Raw genomic sequence first — 21,289 nt, 5'->3', positions numbered from 1 at the left:
GGGGTGGGGGGTGCAGGAAAGGATAAAATGAAAATGAGCTCTCATGCTTAAACAAGTCACTGAGACTCCTGAACTGCAACTGTGAGTGATCAGTACATCTGCCAGAAGGCTCATGACATCCCTTCCCCACCCCTCTGCCTGTGCACAGCACCTGCATCACCTTGGCTGGACCCGTCAGCCTTAGTCTGACCTGTCCTGTTTTCCAGCCTGCAGACAGGAAGATGCCCCCAGGCAGCGCCCTGTGAACAGGCAGGATCTGTAGGGCCAGGGGGAGGGCACAGAGGGTGGGATGGTCTGTGAGCACTGACAGGGAACAGACATGGACAGGGAAACACCTCCCAGGGGAGAATCTCCAGGCAGCAGGAAAATGATCAGAAATGAGAGGAAACCAAACCCAGAATTGTTATGGTAGGTAGAACAGAGAAAAGTCCCTGTGACCCCCTGCAGGTCAGATCCCTCCTGTGAGCAGCCCCCTGGCCTCCTGTCCCACCCAGCAAAGCCTCTGCCCTCAGGGCCGGGGGCTCCAAGGCATGAAGCAGCTCCTGTGCAGCCAGAGCTGCAGTTCCTCTGCAGAGCACAGGGGCTGAGAGCAGCTGCCCGGCAGTGTTGGTGTCTGGGAGGTGGCTGCACAGCTGGGGAAGGGTGACGCTGTCTGAGTGCCCGGCTGCCTCTGCCCTGGCCTCTCTCACACCCACCCTCACCGCATTTTCCTTCTTGCTCCCCTGCTCTGGGTCACTGCTGTTGGGATCTTGTTCTTGCTGTCAGGCTCTCTGGGGATGGCAGTTTCAGCTGTGGAGTCACAGCCTGATCTTGTGGGTCCTTTCCTGCAGGTGTGTCCATGGGCACACGTGTCCCAGCTTTGCTCTGACCTGTGGGCTGTGGGCAATGCAGTCTGTGGGGCTGGGGAATGAGCCGTGTGTGCCCTGGGCTAAACGTTGGGTGCTGAGACCTTAGGAAAGGGTGAGACCTGTCACGGTCTGAGGTGGATCCCTCTGCTCTCAGCAGTGCCTGGTGGCTTTTCAGGGTAACATGGGAGTGTGATCAGCCCCCATCTCAGAAAGGTGCCAGCCCAGGGCAGCTGGAGCAAGACAGAGGGACAGAGCAGCTGCCCTCACTCTGCACTGACCCACAGGCACCCTCTGGTCTCGAAGACTTGCTCTGTTCTCCCTGAGTGCAGCAGAAATGCTGAGGGTTTCTGACACCCAACAACACTCTGCAGTGAATATGAAGGTAGATGTAAAAAAACCTGGAACTCCTAAACTGCCTTCACCATCTCTGTTCCCTATCACTGGGAAAGCAAGTGCTGACAGCCCTTCTGTGTTAGCAGAACCAGGACAGTCCCCACCTTTCCCCTGGCCCCACTTCTGCAGAGCTGGGCTGACTTATTGACGGCCCATGGGCAGAGGCCCTGCTCTTGGTTGCACATTTTCCAGCCCCAAGCAGGGCTGCAGCCACAGTGCTGAAACAGGTAGTCCTAGAAAAACACAAGAGTGTCTGCGTGTGACAGGGGAGGGTCTATGGGAGTTGGTTTGATTTTTGTCAGAGAACTCTGCCCTGGATTCTCACTATCTTTTTTTTTTCTCATGACAGTGCCCCATGTTCAGGAAAAGCAAATGTCCAACAGCAGCTCCATCACCCAGTTCCTCCTCCTGCCGTTCACAGACACACGGGAGCTGCAGCTCTTGCACTTCTGGCTCTTCCTGGGCATCTACCTGGCTGCCCTCCTGGGCAACGGCCTCATCATCACCACCATAGCCTGGGACCAGCACCTGCACACCCCCATGTACTTCTTCCTGCTCAACCTCGCCCTCCTCGACCTGGGCTCCATTTCCACCACTCTCCCAAAATCCATGTCCAATTCCTTCTGGGACACCGAGACCATCTCCTTTTTAGGATGTGTTGCCCAAGTCTTTCTGTTTGTCTTTTTAGCTTCAGCAGAGTTTTACCTTCTCACCATCATGTCCTACGACCGCTACGTTGCCATCTGCAAACCCCTGCACTACGGGACCCTCCTGGGCAGCAGAGCTTGTGTCCACATGGCAGCAGCTGCCTGGGCCACTGGGTTTCTCAATGCTCTGCTGCTCACCGCCAATACATTTTCACTGCCCCTGTGCAAGGGCAATGCCCTGCGCCAGTTCTTCTGTGAAATCCCCCAGATCCTCAAGCTCTCCTGCTCACACTCCTACCTCAGGGAAACTGGGCTTATTGTGGTTAGTCTCTGTTTAGCATTTGTCTGTTTTGTGTTCATTGTGGTGTCCTATGTGCAGATCTTCAGGGCCGTGCTGAAGATCCCCTCTGAGCAGGGACGGCACAAAGCCTTTTCCACCTGCCTCCCTCACCTGGCCGTGGTCTCCCTGTTCATCAGCACTGGCATATTTGCTGACCTGAAACCCTCATCCATCTCCTCCCCATCCCTGGACCTGGTGGTGTCAGTTCTGTACTCGGTGGTGCCTCCAGCAGTGAACCCCCTCATCTACAGCATGAGGAACCAGGAGCTCAAGGATGCCCTGTGCAAACTCATAGCCCTCTTCTTTCTGAAGCAATAAACTGGCCATCTTCTTCTATATAGGAGTTGTAATGTAGCTAGTTACAAGCCCAGCCTGTCAACTGGATTTTCTGGTGTTGTTGGTTGTTTTCTTATTGTGATAATGTTGTCATCCCCTTTCTAATTCACTGTTGCTTTTCTTTTATACCTGTTGGCTGCTTAAATGAGCAGCAGTGCTCTCCTTCTCCCTAAACAGAATAAAGGGCTCTTTAGTGACTTCTTTTTCACTATATCCTTCCTGCAAAGCCTATTTGGAGCTGCAGGGATAGTTCCTGTGCGTCGGTGGAGGGGAAAACAGATCTCGCATGTCAGCACTGCCAGAGAGCAGCAGCGCTTGTTCTTCCAGAGCTGTTCTGGTTCCACTCCACACTCTCCTTCTCACCCCTGGTGTTGGTGCAAGGCCTGAGTGCTCTGGCAGCTTGGTCACCGTCCTGCTGTGTGTCAGTGCTGTGGGTGCAGGCAGGGACAGGCAATGGGCACTGCTGTGACAGAACTGGCCTCAGTAACAGTACTTGCACAAGGAAAAGTGTTCTTCTTTGGGCAGTGCATGATGGTTTATATCTTCTTGCAAAGTTTCTCTCAAGCTTATTCCTACAGAAGTGGCCACAGATGAAACATCAGCGTGCAGCTGACTAGTGTGTGTGTGCAGGGCTGGCACACAGCAGTGTCCTCTCACAGCCAGGCTCCTGCCAGGGACCTGCAGGACCAGCAGAGCAGGGGCTGGGCTGTGCCCCTGTGCACTGGACACCCCGTGGAAGGAGCCTCAGGTCAATCACCATGGACTGGTTCCTCACAACCACCATTTCCAGCACTGCCCTCTCACCCCAGCTCAGAGGTCTTTGTCCCTCCATGGAATTACACTGAATGAGTAGGTCAGAGGTTTATGTTCACATTGTACAGATGAGATGTGAGCATGTACATCATGTATGTGAGGTAAGATGAACATGAGTGAGCACAAACACCATCAGCTATTCCTTGGGGTTCCATGAAGGCCTGTGAGACAGACCGTTCATTGAGGTCACATCATGTTGGGACTAATATCCCATAGGAAACCACCAGAATGCAGCACTGGGATGTGCTTCCTTGAACCCATGTCCACTCCTAATGATGAGGGACATCAAAGATAAATGTAGAACATGGCGACACACCACGGGGCTGAGGTGCCTCCCAACCCTTGGGAATAGGAACAGAAGGCCAGAGAGACGCTGTGACTCCTGCCTCTGTGTGTATAAGGGAAACTGTCTGTCCCTGAATATCTCAATGTGTTTTAAGAGTCCACGAGGCCAGCTCAGATGTGGACACCTGACAGAACCCTGATATTTCTCTGTGTGTGACTCCGAAGACAAACCCCAGTGGCACAGTGAGATTCATCTCAGCTCTCTTGGACAGGCTCATTGCAAATGTCCCTATTTGCTACCTCTCCTTTGCCATCCCCATCACATGCTGTTCTACACAGTCCTACACCTGCCCCTCTTTCCCTGTGTGAAATTGTGGATTGTGGTCTCAGAAGTGCCAGAGTGATCAGAGAGGTTCAGAGGTCCCTCAGAAAGGCAGACGTCAAACCCATCTTCAGGAATGGCAGGAAGGAGAACTGGGAGAATGACAGGATGCTCAGCCTACGTCTGTCCCTGGGAGGGTGACAGGTTACATTCTCCTGCAGGCATCTCCAGGCAGTTGAAGGACAAGGAAGGAATTGCTGAACCCAAATGGGCAGGGGAAAGAAAGTCATGTTGAGTACATGGAGTTTTGCAAGGCCCCAGACATGGTCTCCTGTGGTGCCTTAGAGCAGACTGGGGAGATCTGGGATGGAGATGTGGATGTTGTGATGGGTGGGGAGTTGGCAGCATGACCAAACCCAAACATCATCAGTGGTACAAAGTCCTGTGTTCAGCCAGTTTCTTGTGCCATCCATCAGTGATGAGTACTTGGGCCAACACTGTCCAACGGCTTTATTCTGCCTCTTCATTATGTCATGGAGCACATTTTCAGCTCCTTTGTGGAAGATGCAAAGCAGGGCAGAGGCCTAGAACAACCTCACCTGGTGCACCCTGCCTTGAGCAAGAGAGGGAGACAAGATGATGTTCAGGGCTCTCTTCAAACATGAGTTATTCTATGGTTTAATGAATCTTTACCTTGGAGAGCTGTTTGATAACAGAAGATGTAGTCCTTACCAGTTAAAAGAATGAATCCTGCCTGCAATTGAAAACCTAAACCATGTAAATCCTCTCAATTTTGGTCAGTCTGCTCCGCTAACAAAGGTAAAAGTGACGTTTAAAACACCTAATCAGAACCTGCAAAGAATACTGTCCTTGCAGCACAGACACTCTGGAGCCTGCACAATTAGCTGAGTCTTGTTTTAACATCTGTCTCAAGGCTGTTACATAAAGTGTCCTTTACCTGAGCTTTGCTCCTTTTACGCTCATTATAATGCTAAAACACACATCCCCAGGATGGGAGCCCCAGGCTCAGCCTGGGACCCTCTCTCAACAAGCATGTGTAGTGGTAAAATGATTATGTAACCAATACGCCAATGTGTGAACACTTGGCTCTTTAGGACTGCCGGGAGGGTCTGAATGTAGGGATAAGATTTGTATATAATAGATGTTCCTTCTCTATCTGTTGTGCTGGTTTCATTCCAGCATCCAGACTTGCACAACTCTGCAATAAAGAAGATCTCATCTCTGGTGTGGGATTGGCTTTGCACCTCAGGGAGCGAAATCACCATGAGCAACCAGGAAGAAGAAAAACAATAAGAAATAAAAAAGGTAGGAGAGGACATAGAAAAGGTTGCAAAATTTCACATTCCTGTCAAGAATGCTTCTCCTCTCAGATCTTTAGTAGGAAATAGATTTGATCAATTTGATAAAACAAGCATAGTTTTATCTAGTCAGGTCGCAGCCCATAAGGAGGGGGATGGATGGGTGTGGGATTATGATGTCAGTTGAGTCTCCGAAACTCATAATTGAGTGGAAAGACTTTGGCTGTGAAGGGGACAGTGGAGTCAGTTCTGTGTCTGGAGGTGACAGCCCAGCAGCAGGGACATGGCTGGGAAAGAACCTCTGCCAAAGGGCCCACAGGTGTTACCCAGGAAGAGAGATGGGTTGTCATGTCCATCCCACCTGAGAACATGACGGGACATCAGCAGGGACATGGTCGTGTCTGTCAGAGAAGCTGAAAGGCCAGCAGCACTCATGGGATTTAGAAGATCATGGTGAGGTGACTTCTCTCTGGTCAGGTAAAAGACCACAAGAAGCCTAACGGGTTGGGTTCCCTGCATGAAGGACAGTTTATGAGATGGTAGAGCTTTTCTTGATAGTGGGAAGAAGCAGGAGCAAAAAGAAGAAAAAAGAAGAAAAAATGAGAAAAAAGAAGTCTACTTGGAAGGTGAGGAATGGATATCAGTAGTAAGAAATGTCACTGGAAGGGCAGAGCTGTGGGGCAAGAGGTGACCCAGAGGGAGCTGGATCAGCCCATGGTTTGTGTTCCAAAGAGCAGCTCGTGAGGGTGCAGACACAGCAGTGAAGGTGCAGAAATGCTGGGGTGAGAGCAGGTGGGGAAGCGAGATGGGTGTCTGCAGCCTGCAGGGAAAGAGGGGCAGGGGTAGCACCGTGTAGAACAGCCTGTGGTGGAGATGGCAAAGGGCGCTGTAAGGCTGGAAGGGACCCACAGAACCCAGGTCTCTGTCCCCTTGGCCATGGCAGTTGTCTCTGCCACTGAGGCCCAGGAGAAGACATGTTGTCCTCATGGCACTGGGGCCTCAGTGCCTCCTTGCAGCCCCGTGGGGAAGCTGGAAGTTGTTGTCCCAGTGTTGTCCTTCCCTGGGCCTTGCACACCCACATCCCACGGTCCAGGAAGAGCCCTGAGCCGTGTGTGAGGGACAGGATCCCCCTTCCCATTGCCTGGAGCTCATGGCTCCTCCTTTCTGCTTCAGAAAGCAAACCAAGGGGTTTCTGAGCATGAGAGCTGAAGAAAAGACTCAAAGGAGACCTCATGGTGGCTACAGCTTCCTCACAAGCGGAGAAGGAAGGGAAGGTACTGAGCTCTTCCCTCTGCTGACCAGTGACAGAACCCAAGGGAACGGCAGGAAGATGTGGCAGGGGAGGGTCAGGTTGGATATGAGGAAAAGGATCTTCACCCAGAGGTGCTGGACACTGAACAGGCTCCCCAGGGAGGTGTCACGGCCCCAACCTGACAGTGTTCAAGAAGAGACTGGACAACGTCCTCAGACACACGGGGTGACCTGTGGGGTGTCCTGTGCAGGGACAGGAGTTCGATTTGATGATCATTGTGGGTCCTTCCAACTCAGGACATTCTATGATTCTATGAAACACTAGGTCAAAAGTCCATGTTTTCATTGTACAGATGAGATGTAAACACATGGCTCAGGGCTCTTCCTTGGATTGTGGGATGTGGGTGTGCAAGGCCCAGGAAAGGACAACACTGGGACAACAACTTCCAGCTTCCCCATGGGTCTGCAAGGAGGCACCGAGGCCCCTGTGCCGTGGGGACAACATGTCTTCTCCTGGGCCTCAGTGGCAGAGACAACTGCCATGGCCAAGGGGACAGAGACCTGGGTTCTGTGGGTCCCTTCCAGCCTTACAGCGCCCTTTGCCATCTCCAGCACAGGCTGTTCTACACGGTGCTACCCCTGCCCCTCTTTCCCTGCAGGCTGCAGACACCCATCTCGTTTCCCCACCTGCTCTCACCCCAGCATTTCTGCACCTTCACTGCTGTGTCTGCACCCTCACTGGCTGCTCTTTGGAACACAAACCATGGGCTGATCCAGCTCCCTCTGGGTCACCTCTTGCCCCACAGCACTGCCCTTCCAGTGGCATTTCTTCCTCCTGATATTCAGTCTCTACTTCCCAATCTGCACTTGGTGGCTTTGGTTTTTTTTCTCTGCTGCTTTTCCCACTACCTGTGGAAGCTTTACCACCTCAGAAACTGCCCATCAAGCAGAGATCCCAACCTGTTATTCTTCATGTGGTCTTGCAGTTGACTAGAGAGAAGTAACCTCACCATGATCTCCTAAATCCCATGAGTGCTGCTGGCCTTTCAGCATGTCTGATACACACGACCATGTCCCTGCTGCTGTCTCGTCATGCCCTCAGGTGGGATAGATGTGACAACCTGTCTCCAAGGCCTCTTCCTGGGTAGGATCTGTCATACTTAGGCAGAGGTTCTTTCCCAGCCATGTCCCTGCTGCTGGGCTGTCACCTCCAGACACAGAACTGGCCTCACTGTCCCCTTCACAGCCACAGGATTCTGACTGGATTATGAGTGTCTGAGACACAACTGACCTCATAATACCATAACTATCCATCACCTTTTTTATGGCCCAGGACCCGATCAGATGAAAGTATACTTGTTTTATGAAATTTATTAAATATATTCCCTACTAGAAATTTGAGTTGAAAAACACTCTTCAGAGGAACTGCTGTATTGTATTTTTGTTGACAACATTAAGAACTCCTTTTCTGTCTTTTATTCTTTTTATTCTTCCTCTGCCTATTCTGCCTTCAAAATCCTCTGCAAGGGAAAGATTCACTGAATCGCAGAATAACTTCAGGTTTGAAGAGAGCCCTTGTCTCACTTGTCTCACTGTCCTGCTCCAGGCAGGGTTAACAAGGTGAGGTTGATCAAGGGTTCCTCACAACTATGCATCATCCACAGAGAAGCTGAAAGTGCACTCGTCACATCATACAGAGGGAGAATAAAGACGTTTAACAGTGTTGGTCCAAGTGTTGGTCACTGAGGGATGCTACTAGTAACTGGCTGCATGGAGGGCTTTGTACCACTGATGACATTTGGCTTGATTGTCCAGCCAACTTCCCACCCAGCTTCCAATTCTCCAGCCCAGAGATCACTGATCTGGCTACTAGGACACCAAGGGACACCATGTCTGTGACCCTGCAAAATTCTGGGTATGGATGCAGGTTGACCAGCTGTTAATTCTCCTTCATGCTTTTCATGCAGATGGGTTTGATATCTGCCTTTTCCAAAGACCTCAGAAACCCTCTTACCACTTTGTCTTACTTTTGGGAGCACAACCCAGAACCACAGGCAAGGGTGATGTAGCAGACAGGAGCACTTGCAATGAGCCTGTCCCAGCAGCTGAGATGAATCTCACTGGGCCACTGAGGGTTGTTCCTGGAGTCACACACAGAAATGCCAGGGTTCCATCAGGCATCTATATCTGAGTTGGTCTCAGGACTCCTTGTGCACCCAGGGATGCTCAGAGACAGTCTGTTCCTTTTACACACAGAGGCAGGAGTCACAGTGTCCCTCTGGCCTCCTGTTGCCACTCCAAAGGGGTGGGAGACACCTCAGCCCTGTGGTGTGTCACCTGCTCTGCACTCATCTGAGATGTCCCACGTCATGAGGAGTGGACACAGGGACCTCAGTTAAGGAAGCACAACCCAGTTCTGCATTCAGGCAGTTTCCCATGGGGTGTTACTTCCAACAGGACGTGACCTCAGGACCTTGTGTGTGCCACAGGTCTTCATGGAACCCCAAGGAACAGTTGATGGTGTTTGTGCTCACTCGTGTTCATGTCACCTCACATACATGATGTGCGTGCTCACATCTCATCTGTACAAAGCAACACAGACTGCTGAACTCTTCATTGAGTGTCCATCCATGGAGGGAAGAACAACCTCTGTGGGTGAGAGACGAGGGCTGGAAATGGTGGTTGTGAGGGGCCAGTCCATGGTGAATGACCCGAGGCTCCTTCCATGGGGTGTCCAGTGCACAGAGGCACAGCCCAGCCCCTGCTCTGCTGGTCCTGCAGGTCTCTGGCAGGAGCCTGGCTGTGAGAGGACACTGCTGTGTGCCAGCCCTGCACACACACAATGTTCAGATGTACTCTGGTGTTAAATCTGAATAAAAATATCAGAATAAAAAATGTCAACAACAACAGAAAATACAGATGACAAGCTGGACCTGTAACAAGTTACATTACAACTTCTATGTAGAAGCAGATGAGCAGTTTATTGCTTCAGAAAACACTAAGATATGAGTTTCCACAGAGCATCCTTGAGCTCCTGGTTCCTTATGTTGTAGATGAGGGGGTTCACTACTGGAGGCACCACTGAGTAAAAAGCAGACACCACCAGATCCAGGAATTGGGAGGAGATGAAGGGGGGCTTCAGGTGGGCAAATATGACAGTGCTGACAAACAGGGAGACCACGGCCAGGTGAGGGAGGCAGGTGGAAAAGGCTTTGTGCCGTCCCTGCTCAGAGGGGATCCTCAGAACGGCCCTCAAGATCTGCACATAGGACACCACAATGAACACAAAACACATGAAAACTAAACAGGCACTAACCACAATAAGCCCAAGTTCCCTGAGGTAGGAGTGTGAGCAGGAGAGCTTGAGGATCTGGGGGATTTCACAGAAGAACTGGCCCAGGGCATTGCCCTTGCACAGGGGCAGTGAAAATGTATTGGCCGTGTGCAGCAGAGCAGTGAGAAACCCAGTGGCCCAGGCAGCTGCTGCCATGTGGACACAAGCTCTGCTGCCCAGGAGGGTCCCGTAGTGCAGGGGTTTTCAGATGGCAACGTAGCGGTCGTACGACATGACGGTGAGGAGACAATACTCTGCTGTAGCAAAGAAAAAGAAAAAAAAGAGCTGTGCAGCACATCCTGAGTATGAAATGGCCCTGGTGTCCCAGAGGGAATTGGCCATGGATTTGGGGACAATGGTGGAGATGGAGCCCAGGTCGAGGAGGGCGAGGTTGAGCAGGAAGAAGTACATGGGGGTGTGGAGGTGCTGGTCCCAGGCTATGGTGGTGATGATGAGGCCGTTGCCCAGGAGGGCAGCCAGGTAGATGCCCAGGAAGAGCCAGAAGTGCAAGAGCTGCAGCTCCCGTGTGTCTGTGAACACCAGGAGGAGGAACTAGGTGATGGAGCTGCTGTTGGACATTGGCTGCCTGTGGGCATGAGGACCTGTGAAAGGAGGAAAGACAGGTACATGTTAGGGGTGACTTCTCTGAGGAAAATAAACATGCTGTTTCTCCTGGAAAACCCCCTCCCTGATGGAGGGATGTTTCAGCTCATACTCTCTTTCTACTAAGTTTGAATAACAGTTCATCACAGCTTAAAATGCAGCTTGGGCATCTAGATACCATGAACACACCTCTGGGTCAAGACCCCTTGTGCTGGTGTCAGAACAAAATCTGACTCACACTCGCACCCCAACACCAGAGAGCAAGAGCACCAGGGACAGGTGGAGAAACAGGGAAGGACATGCAGTGTTACCAGAAAATAAAGCAAGGACAGAAAGGCAGACGGGCATGCTGTGGAACCTTCTCCTGACCCGGCTGTGCTGCTGCCACTCACATAATGACACTGGAGAGCAAGTATTTTTAGCACCTTTTTTGTGTACCTCATTCCATGAAGCCTTCACCTGGAGGTCCAGCTGCTGAGGTGGAGACTCGTGACCTGGACCCCATGGCGTTGGGGCAGAGGGTCTGCTGGGGAGGAGAGGAGACCAGGGGTTGCACTGGGAAATGTGTCTGCACTACAGGGGATGGCAGGGGGTCCTGAATCCCATCTCAAGCATTTCAGGTTGTAGCTCACCCGGCTTCACAGCTGTTCAACATGGCCTGACAAGAGCCCCGTCCTTACAGATCCCACCAGCTGTGCCTGTGCCAGGTTTAGGAGATGCCTCCAGGAGCTACAGCTGCACTGCCCTGCACCAGAGACTTACCATGGCAAGGGCTGCAAAGGTTTCTCCTCCAGTGAGCTCTCAGCATCCTCCCAGTCCTGACCACCTTTAATCTCTCTCTGCCTTGCTCGTCTCCTGAGATCCCCAGGCAGAGCCCTCAGCCCTGCTGCGTGTGCAGAGGAGCTGCTCCTGGGCAGAGCTGTCTCTCTGCAGCGCTGCCGCTGCCATGAGCTCCCTGTGTCCCAGGAGCCCAGCCCAGCTCAGCAGCACAGGAGCAGCCCAAGGCGCTTTAATGACCCCTCTGGTGGGTTTGGTGCTGAGTCCATGGACCTCAGACCCTGGAGGAAGGTGATGAAACTTCTCAAGAAGTCAAAGTCAGATTCAAACTCCAATGTTTCTTGTAATGTTAATGGGTCCCACTGAGGGAACCTACTGAGAAACAATATCCAGGTTTGGTTAGAGAAGAAAACTGGAGGTCAGGAAAAGCACAGTAAAGGTGGCTCTGATGCTGAGTAAACCTGGTTGCATTTCTTTAACCAAAAGGCCAAGCCCTGACCCCCAGCCCTGGGAAGTCAGATCCTGTCCCTCCCACATTGCCCAGGGCCCTTCCTGGGACAGTGTGATGTGGGGCTGTGCAAGGCCAAGGGCAGGACTATGGTCCCACCCCTCACAGGTTCCTGGCTGGGGACAAGGAGGCCATGAGGCCCCTGTGCTGCAAGGACAAGGTGTCTCCTCACAGGCATCAGAGGTGCAGACAACAGCCACAGCCAAGGGGAGAAGGAGCTCATGTCTGGTGGGGCTTTCAGCCTCTTTCCATCCCTTGATCATCTCCACGACAGCCTGTCCTGTGCTGTCCATCCCCTGCACCTCTGTCCCTGCAGGCTGGAGACATCCCCCCTGCTGCCCCCCCTTGCTCCTGTCTGAGCATCTTCCTTCCTTTGCTGAGATCTCTCCATTCTCCCCAGCTGGTCCTTGCAGCACAAAGCCTTGGGCTGATGCAGACTCCCTCTGCTGACCTGCTCCACCACAGCACTGCCCTTCCATCACATTCCTTTCTGCTCATGTCCAGCCTGGACCTCCCCAGCTGCACTCTGGGCCATTATTTCTTTCTCATGCTCTTTCCCACTATGCAGAAACCTCCACCATCTCTGAAACCGCCCTTCAAGCACTCTCAGGCTACTCCTGCACTGCTGCAGCCTCCCCAGCACTGCTGGGCCAAAGCAGCCCAGGTCCCTCAGCACCCCACACCATGTGCACAAGGTGCTGAACCTGCCTTGGCACAGCCCTGCGCTCTCCAGTTCCTCCCTGCTGCTCCAGACTGGGAAGCCGCACACTGGCACACACCCGTGTGTGTGGGTCACACCAGTGCTGAACCGACTGGGATGAGAACTGCAGGTGTCTGGGTCCCCACGCTCCTCCTCATGCAGCCCCGTGTGCAGCTGCCTTGTTCATGGTGAGCGTGCACCACGGGCTGGTGTGGGGAGCTTGGAGTGCCCAGGCCCTTCTCCTCAGGGTCAGTGCTCAGCCTGTCAGGTCCTGCTGACAGGTTATTGTCCTGCCCTGATCCAGAACTGCTCATTTCTCCTTCTACAAGTTCAGAGCTTTCTGATGGGCGAATACCAGATATTCACAAGGTCTGGACTCTCCCATGACTGAAGCTCCATTTGCTCAGCTCTTAATGCTTGCACACAGATGGTTTATTCTGATTTGGGTGTCTCTCCAAAGATAACAGCATTAGGAGTGTCCTGGTTTTGTTAAAAACAAGTTTCTCTTGTAGTGAATTTTGCCTGTCAGCTAAAGCCTTCATATTAACTGCATTTTCCTGGAGAACCAGACCCATGTTTTGGTAAACCTAGCAATGGAATGCAAACATATTGATAAGCATGGATGGACATCTCGCGAGAGGGGCGACGAGAAACAAGTGACTAAGAAACTGACCAACTGTGTATAACATTCCATTCACGTGAATACTTCATATAAAAGTGGGAGACCACGAGGACCTTTTCCCTTTTTTCCTTATGGCCGACCTTAGGAGAGGATCTGGCTGGTCGTCCCTGAGAACTGAGGCCTAGTGAGAGACTGAATCCAGCTCCGCTTGGTTGCAGAGTCTAATCCAGGACTTTGGTGGCCGGCTCTGCAGTTGCTGAGACTTTCAAGATTGGTTTTGTATATTTTGTATTATTTTCTCTATTCTTATTAGTAGCATTAGTAAAACATCTTTAATTTTTCCAACTCTCTTCTCTCTGTTCTTCTTTTCCTCCCGATCGCCTGTCCTTAGTGGAAGGGGGGGAGAGGGAGGGGCAAAGAGGGGGAAGTGGGGGGAGAGGAGGTTAACAATACATCTGCCAGGGTTTTATTGTCACCCCGCAATCTTAACCCTCGACAAGGAGTTACAGGACACTACAAATACCATCTCCTGGAGGAAATGTGGGGTCTTGGGGCCCTGCTGCTCATAATGCCAGATGTCTGGAGTCAAACAGATAGGTCCACTTCAATTGGGAGAGCAGCAGGAATGTGTGGAGCTCTGCCTGGGGACAGACAATGCCAGCTGAACGTTGAGGAGTCAGCATGAGAGGGCAGAACAACATGGGCAATGTTGTGGTGACTGCACATCAGCTACTGACTCACTGATGAGGAAGGGGATTAGATGAGGCCTCCTTCAGACAAATGAAAGAAGCCTCATGTTTCCAGGCTGTGTCCTCCTGGAAAACCTAAGATGTCCCAATATCTGCAAGGAACCAGCCATCCAGGAGGGTTTGGAGCTCATTGACAACATCTTCCTGACACAGGTGACTGAGGAGTCAGTGGGGTGAGGTGCCCTGTGGGACTTCACACTTACAAACCAGAAAGAGTTGGTCAGGATGGAACAGTCAGGGATGGGAAAGTGGAGCTGAGGCTCCTGGGAGATGAGAACAAGGCCAAGAGCAGGATTTCAGGAGAGCAAGCTTTGGCCTGCTGAGGGACCTGCTTGGGTCTTGTCGGATATGACCTTGGTGTCTGCATTGATTTTCTCTCCCATTTCCTCCATCCTCTCTCCCATCTGCTGTTTTGCAGTGTTTTTTACCCTTTCTCAAATACAATATCCCAGAGGTGCTGCCAACGTCACTGAGTGGCTCAGATTGGGCAAGGAGTGGGTCCATCTTGGAGCAGCTGAAATCTGCTCTGTCTGACATAAATCAAATTCCTGATCTTCTGTCAGCAACTCAAGGAAGTCACCAGTCAATGAGCAGGTTCCTATGGGGAACTGTAATTGCCCTGGCATTCATTGGCCAGTCAAAGCTGTAGGTGCCAACATTCTAGAAGAACCTGGGACAACTTCTTAATGTGGCTGCCTGGTGGGCCAACAACACTGATGCTCACCTGGATCTGGAACTGGAAAACAAGGAAGAGCTGGTGAGGGATGTGAACATCAGTGTCCACCTTGGCTGTTGTGACCAGGAGACAGTGGGGTCCCAGGCACCAGAGGGGAGGGCGGAAAGCCAGCAGCACAGCACAGGCTGATGGGCTCCAGAGGAGAACTCTTTAACATGCTGGTGGACAGCAGGTGAGGTGGTGACAGGGAAGTAGGTCTCAAAAGTGAAGGAGCTCAGGAAATCTGATCAGTCTTACAGGACAGCCTGCTAGAAGCACAGGAATGGTGTCTTTGAATAGCCATGAAAAGAAGCATTTATCTTGTGAGGCTACTCCTCTGAACTGATGGAGCTGTGGGGCAGAAAGGCAGCACACAGGAGGTGGAAGCAGGGGAAGCTGCAAAGGAGGAATTTAGAAACCTTGTCCATGGTTGGGGGGATGACACCAAAGGTGCCCTGGACTTGATACCTGCACGGGCAGGGCAGCAAGATGAGCTGACAGAGCTTCACTTGCAGTAAGAGAATAGACAGGGTGAACATGGGCCTGCTGCTGAACTTCATAAGAGTAGAATCAGACAGGACTGAGGTTCTTCATGGCTTCTTTGCCTCCATCTTCACCAGCAAGGTCTCCTGGGCCTTTGTTCCTGAAGGCAGGAGTCTGGAGAACACCCAGCAGTGGATGGGGCTCAAGTCAGGGGTGACCTGAGCAAACTCAGACACCGTTACGGAACAGGAGATGGGTCACTTGACCAGCTCCTGAACACAAGTATCGCTGTGCTGTGGCACCTGAGATTGCCAGGGACACCCACCTCTTGGTCCAGAGGAGTGTGACTCCTCTTGAGCTGTCCTGGCCTGTCTCCTCACTCACATGGTGATTTAGACACCCACTTTTCCAATACATTCAGTCTTTATCAGGAGACGCTCCACTGTGCTGTGGCACCTGAGATTCAGGCTCCCCAGGGAGGTGTCACGGCCCCAACCTGACAGTGTTCAAGAAGAGACTGGACAACGTCCTCAGACACACGGGGTGACCTGTGGGGTGTCCTGTGCAGGGACAGGAGTTGGACTCCATGATCCTTGTAGGTCCTTCCAACTCAGGACATTCTGTGATTCTATGAAATACTAGGTCAAAAGTCCCTGTTTTCATTTTACAGATGAGATGTAAACATAAACATCATGTGCATGTCAACTGTGTGCATGTGGTGAGAAGAACCCAAGGGAGCACAAATGCCATCAGCTATTCCTTGGGGTGCCATAAAGGTCAGTGGGACAGAGATGGTGTTCAGGGGTCTCTTCCAACCTGCGGTATTGTAGGATTCCATGAATCTTTTCCTTGGAGAGCTCTTTCACGTCAGAATAGACAGAGGAAGGAGAACAAAAATCAGAGTCAGAAGCAGAGATGTAAAATGCCCCAGAGTAAATACAGCAGCTCCTCTGAGGAACGTTTCTCCACTCAGACCCTTGATAGGAAATCTATCAGATACATTTGATGAAAGCAGCTTAGTTTGATCTGCTCACACACTGGACCACAAGGAGGGTGATGGTGGGTATGATGTCGTGTGGTCACTTGTGTCTCAGGGACTCATAGTCCAGTAGGAACCAATGGCTGTGGAGGGCACTGTGAGGTCACTTCTGCCTCTGCAGGGGATTGGCCAACAGCAGGAACATGGCTGGGAAAGGACTGTGAGGTCACACACACGAGACGAGCAATCGGGCCCAATCAGCATGGCTGGATGAAAGGCAGGTCCTGCTTGACCAGCCTGATCTCCTTCTGTGACAAGGTGACCGGCTGAGCAGATGAGAGAAAGTCTGTTTTGGGGAGTGAATCCGCCACACGGGCTGTGGGTGTTGTGTCCTTAGACTGCAGTAAAGCCTGTGACACCGTGTCCCACAGCATCTCCTGGAGAAGCTGCAGCTCGTGGCCTCGATGGTGTATCTGCGATGGGTAAAGAACAGGATGGAGGGCCGGGCCCAAAGAGTTGTGGTGAACGGAGCCAAATCCAGTGGGTGGCCGGTCATGAGTGGTGTCCCCAGAGCTTAGTATTGGGGCCAGTTCTCTCTCATCTCTTTATCAATGATCTGGATGAGGGGATCGGGTGCACCCTGACTATGTTTTCAGATGACACCAAATTGGGTGGGAGTGTTGATCAACTGGAGGGTACGAAGGCTCTACAGAGGGATCTGGAGCAGCTGATTCATTAAGCTGAGGCCATTTGTCTGAGGTTTAACAAGGCCAAGTGTCAGGTCCTGCACTTTGGTCATAACAATCCCCTGCAACACTACAGGCTTGGGGAAGAGTAGCTGGAAAGCTGCCTGGTGGAAAAGGACCTGGGGTTGTTGATTGACAGCAGCTGAACATGAGCCAGCGTGTGCCCAGGTTGCCAAAAAGGCCAATGGCTTGATGTGCATCAAGAATAGTGTAGTGGGCAGAACCGGAGCAGCGATCATCCCCTTGTACTCGGCACTGGTGAGGCCACAACTCAAATCCTTGGTTCAGTTTTGGGCCCCTCACTATAGGAAAGACCTTGGGGTGCTGGAGTGAATGCAGAGGAGGGGGACAAGGCTGTTGAGGGTCTGAAGCACAAGTCTGCTGAGGAGCAGTTGGGGGTTCTGAGGCTGTTTATCCTGGAGAAAAGGAGGCTGAGAGGAGACCTTCTCGCTCTCTACACCTATCAGAAAAGATGTTGTAGCATGGAGGGTGTTGGTCTTCTCCTGAGTAGCAAGTGAGAGGATGAGAGGAAATGGACTCAGCTTGTACCAGGGAAAGTTCAGAATTGATATTAGGAAACATTTCGTCCTGGAGAAGGTTGAGAAGCAGTGGAACAGGCTGCCCAGGGAAGTGGTTGAGTCACCATTCTCTGTTTCTTAGCACAGCTTCTAGGAGGATCTGTTCCATCATCTTCCCAGGCACAGGTAAGAGGCTGACAGGTCAGTAGTTTTCAGGGTCCTTCTTTCTACAGCAGAGAAACACTGCCACACAGCGCAGGTTAAAACGTGGAGACTGGACATGAGGAGGAAGAAATGTCACTCAAAGGGCAGTGCTGTGGTACGAGAAATCATCCAGAAGGAGCAGGAGATCAGTCCATGTACTTGTGTTTCCAGGAACAGAGCATGAGAGTGGAGACACATCAGTCAATGTATGGAAATACCAGGGTGAGAGCAAGGGGAGGAAGCGAGAAGGGTGTCTACAGTCTGCAGGGAAACAGAAGCAGCTGAGGGACAGTGTAGGACAACCTGTGGTGGAGATGGCAAAGGGCACTGGCAAGGCTGGATGTCACCAGGAGAACCCAAGTCTTTGTCCCCTTGGCTATGGCCATCGCCTCTGCCACCAAGGCCTGTGAGGAGACATGTTGTCCTCAGGCACTGGGGCACCTCATGGTCTCCTGCACACCCCCAGTAAGGCTGGGAACTGTCACCCCATTGTCCTTCACTCACACCACACAGCCCACATCCCCTGCCCCAGGAAGAGCCCTGAGCAATGTGTGAGGGACAGGATCTGCCTTCCCAGGGGCTGGGGGTCAGGCCTTGGCCTCTCTGCTTCACCCAACTAAACCAGGGTTTTCTCAGCACCTCAGCTGCCTGCACGTTTCCCTTTGTTTATCTGCCATCATGGCCTCCAATTCTCTGCTCTAACGAGTCCCTGGGCAGGCTCTGCTGGTACTTGCCCTCAGTGGAACTCATTAATACTTCAAGGAACTTAGTACTTTTTCCTTCTGACTTTGACTTCTGGAAAGGTTTGTGCAGTCTCCTCTCAGCACCTGAGCAATGTTCAAGGACTCAGCACCAAATGCACCATGGGGCTCATTACACTCAAGAAAGCTCTAACAAACCATGTCTCTTCTTATATTTTCCCTCCAATCTTGTATAGTTAATTAGAGAGTTTTCTTCATGTAATTATGGAGAAACATTTCAAAAAGCTTCTGATGAAAAAGTCTTTCTATTGTAAAGGGTGTATTTTAATCCTTTTCAGTGTGGAGAAGAGGTGATTGCAGCATTGTCTGATGTTGATCCAGGGTCTCTCCTAAGGAGGTCTGGCCTGGCTGGAGAAGCTGTCCCTTGAGGTCTCACACCATGTGGACAACCTTGCTCCTCACGTCCCCAACCCCATCGTTTCTCTCATTGGCCCCCTGGGCCTTGCATCCCTTTTCCTCACCCCAGACTTCACTGCATCTGCAGCTGGATGTGCCAGCTCCTTTGCACCAGCTCTCACCTGCTCTCCTTGCAGACCCAAGTGCCCACAAGAAAGAGGGACTTTGCTTTACCCTTGAACACACAAAATACAACTGATGAGAGTCATGATTAAAAGAAAACACACTCCTCAACTGTACATCAAGGACAAGCTGCCACCACTGAGGTTCACCTTCTCCAAGGCAGAACCATGCAAGAAATGTTTTAGACAGAAAGGAAATAATAAAATAAACACAATAAAAGAGTTGGCTAAAGACAGAATTAGGCAGACGACTGAAAGACAAGGAAGCTTTTAACTCCTTGAAGCTGAAAGCAGCAACTGGGTTGTTGACAAGTGTGTGAGTGATCAAACAGTAAGAGGAAGGGAAACCCAGAGAGCAATCGCAAGTGTTGTGTGCAGATCAGCTGCTGGAAGTGGGACTGCAGACATGGTCAGTTTAGTCAGGGCAGGAGGAAATACCTGGAGGATGAGGGAGATGAGATGCACAGATAACAGAGAGAGTGCTGAGAAGGCAAATGTAGTGAAGGATCAGGAGTTGTCCTCTTGTTCTTAATGCACATCCTGAAAAGTCTCATTTTGATCTCATGAGAAAACACTGATATTTAGAGTATTCAAAACAAAGAATAGAGAAATAAAACATCAATTACATTTGATTCTTAAAGTTGCAAGAAGACACTATCTTCACTTTAAATCTTTCATTTGGTTTCCTTTTCCCTCCATTTAAAAAAAAAAAATGTTCTCAAGATTTCTATCCCAGCAAAACCTACAGCATTAAAAAGATAATTGAACTGTTAATTGAACCGTTCTCTATTTAGAATGCCATGTTGACAGTGATCTCAACAGACCTGTGTTTTCTGTCTATGTGATCATAAGGAAAAAAAATATTTACGTGTTGGTAAGTATATAGTAAAATATATAATTGTATCCAGTTACTCAGCAAAATACATTTCCTACCAGCACTCTGAATGGAAGAATCTTTCTTCTGAGAAATTGCTGCCTCCCGAGCATCTGTGACTTGAGACAGGAATCTGAAGGAGAACAACCAGCAGTGGATGGGGATCAAATCAGGGTCACTGGAACTAACACAATCCTCTCCAGTCTATGGGACAGCAGGGGCAGCATCCCAGGAGCTGGGACAGCAGGACCATGTCACAGTGAGGCCACTCTCCACCATCTGTGAAAGCTCATGGAGACTGGGGGGACTCCCTGACCACTGGCAGCTCTCACACAGTGTGTGCACTTTTCAAAATGGCCAATGGGTGAGCAGGGGAACTAAGGGCTGTGCCCCAGAGCATGTCCACCGGGACCCCATTTCTGGGTGTCTGGAAGAGAAGGTGACGGGGTTTGCTCAGGGCAGGTTGTGCCTGTCCATCCTCTTTGCTTTCTGTGAGGAAAGGACAGGGTTGTGGACGTTGGGAAAACATTGATGGTCTGTTACCTGGAAGTCAGCAAGGCATTCAGTGTCATCCCCTGCAATATTCTTGTGTCCAAGGTAGGATATTATGGTCTGTGTTAGTGTGTAAGTAGATGGGTAAAAACAATCTGGATGTTTGGGCTTGGAAAGGTGCTGTAGAAAGGGAGAAACTTTCCAGTCATGAGGGCAGTCCAGCACTGGAAGCTGTTTCCCAGGAGTGCGCACCCACTCTGTCCCAGAAAGTGACCAAGATGTGTTTGGATAAAGCCCTGAGTAATCTGGTCTGACCCTGCTGTGAGCAGGAGGTTGGTCAAGACTCTTCCTGAGGTCCCTTGGAGCCTGAATGACGCTGTCCTTCCTTCCCCTTCATGTTTTCAATTTAGGGACAGCTCTCAGGTGCTCCCTGAGCACAGGAATAATTCACATGAGGTGCAGGGCTGCTTTACAAGTGCCCCCAAACAGCCCTGACACACATCTATTGCATCCTTTTTCATTTGCCCCCAGCCAGGTTCTTCTTTTTTGCTCAGTTCATTCCTATCTTGTTGATCCTTTCAGAACAGGTTACTGAAGAGGTGTCAGCCTCCATGTACAGAGTCTGCACATCAGCCGGGCAGCAAAGCCACCGTTACAGAAATGGAGATGAGACACTTGACCAGCTCCTTGCACCCAGATATCAGCGTGACATGTCTGCTGAGATTCCCGGGAACACCTGAACTGTAAGAGCAGAGCATGTGAGTCCTGGTTAGGTATCCTGGCTTGTCTCCTGACCCATGTGGTTCCTCAGGCTGTGAAGAGAATCAAAACCAGCCATTGGACTGGGGTAGTTCCATTTTACACGTGTCACACAGAGCAGATGAAGGGAGCTCAGAACTCCAGACTCTGCTGCACGATTGGGACTGCAGAGACTGGAAATGTAGGTGACAGTGTGTGTCAGTGCACACACATAAAGATTCTGGCTTCCTTTGGGCCTTTGCACTGACCTGAGATCTGTTCCTTGGCATCTTGCTGTAAAAAAGAAACTATTCCCCTACACCACCTCCACCTCACAGTAGGGAGAAATCATTGTTCTAAGAGCTTCTTTCAAGACACAACTGCTGAGGTATAGGAGATATTTTGAAAAGCAAG

The 21,289-nt window shown here is 51.0% G+C and overlaps 1 protein-coding gene across 1 annotated transcript; it reads left to right on the top strand.

Moving 5' to 3' along the window:
- Positions 1–1,613: 1,613 nt before the first annotated feature.
- On the top strand, positions 1,614–2,546 carry LOC309452937 (olfactory receptor 14A16-like; the record flags this gene model as incomplete). The annotated part of the gene is made up of 1 exon (XM_082077592.1): positions 1,614–2,546. The coding sequence occupies one exon, from the start codon at positions 1,614–1,616 to the stop codon at positions 2,544–2,546; it is 933 nt and encodes a 310-aa protein (XP_081933718.1).
- Between the last annotated feature and the right edge of the window lie 18,743 nt (positions 2,547–21,289).

Source organism: Streptopelia decaocto (genome assembly GCF_964273445.1).
Source record: "Streptopelia decaocto genome assembly, contig: HAP1_SCAFFOLD_58, whole genome shotgun sequence".
NCBI lineage: Eukaryota > Metazoa > Chordata > Aves > Columbiformes > Columbidae > Streptopelia > Streptopelia decaocto.
This window is presented reverse-complemented; position numbering and strand designations above follow the sequence as displayed.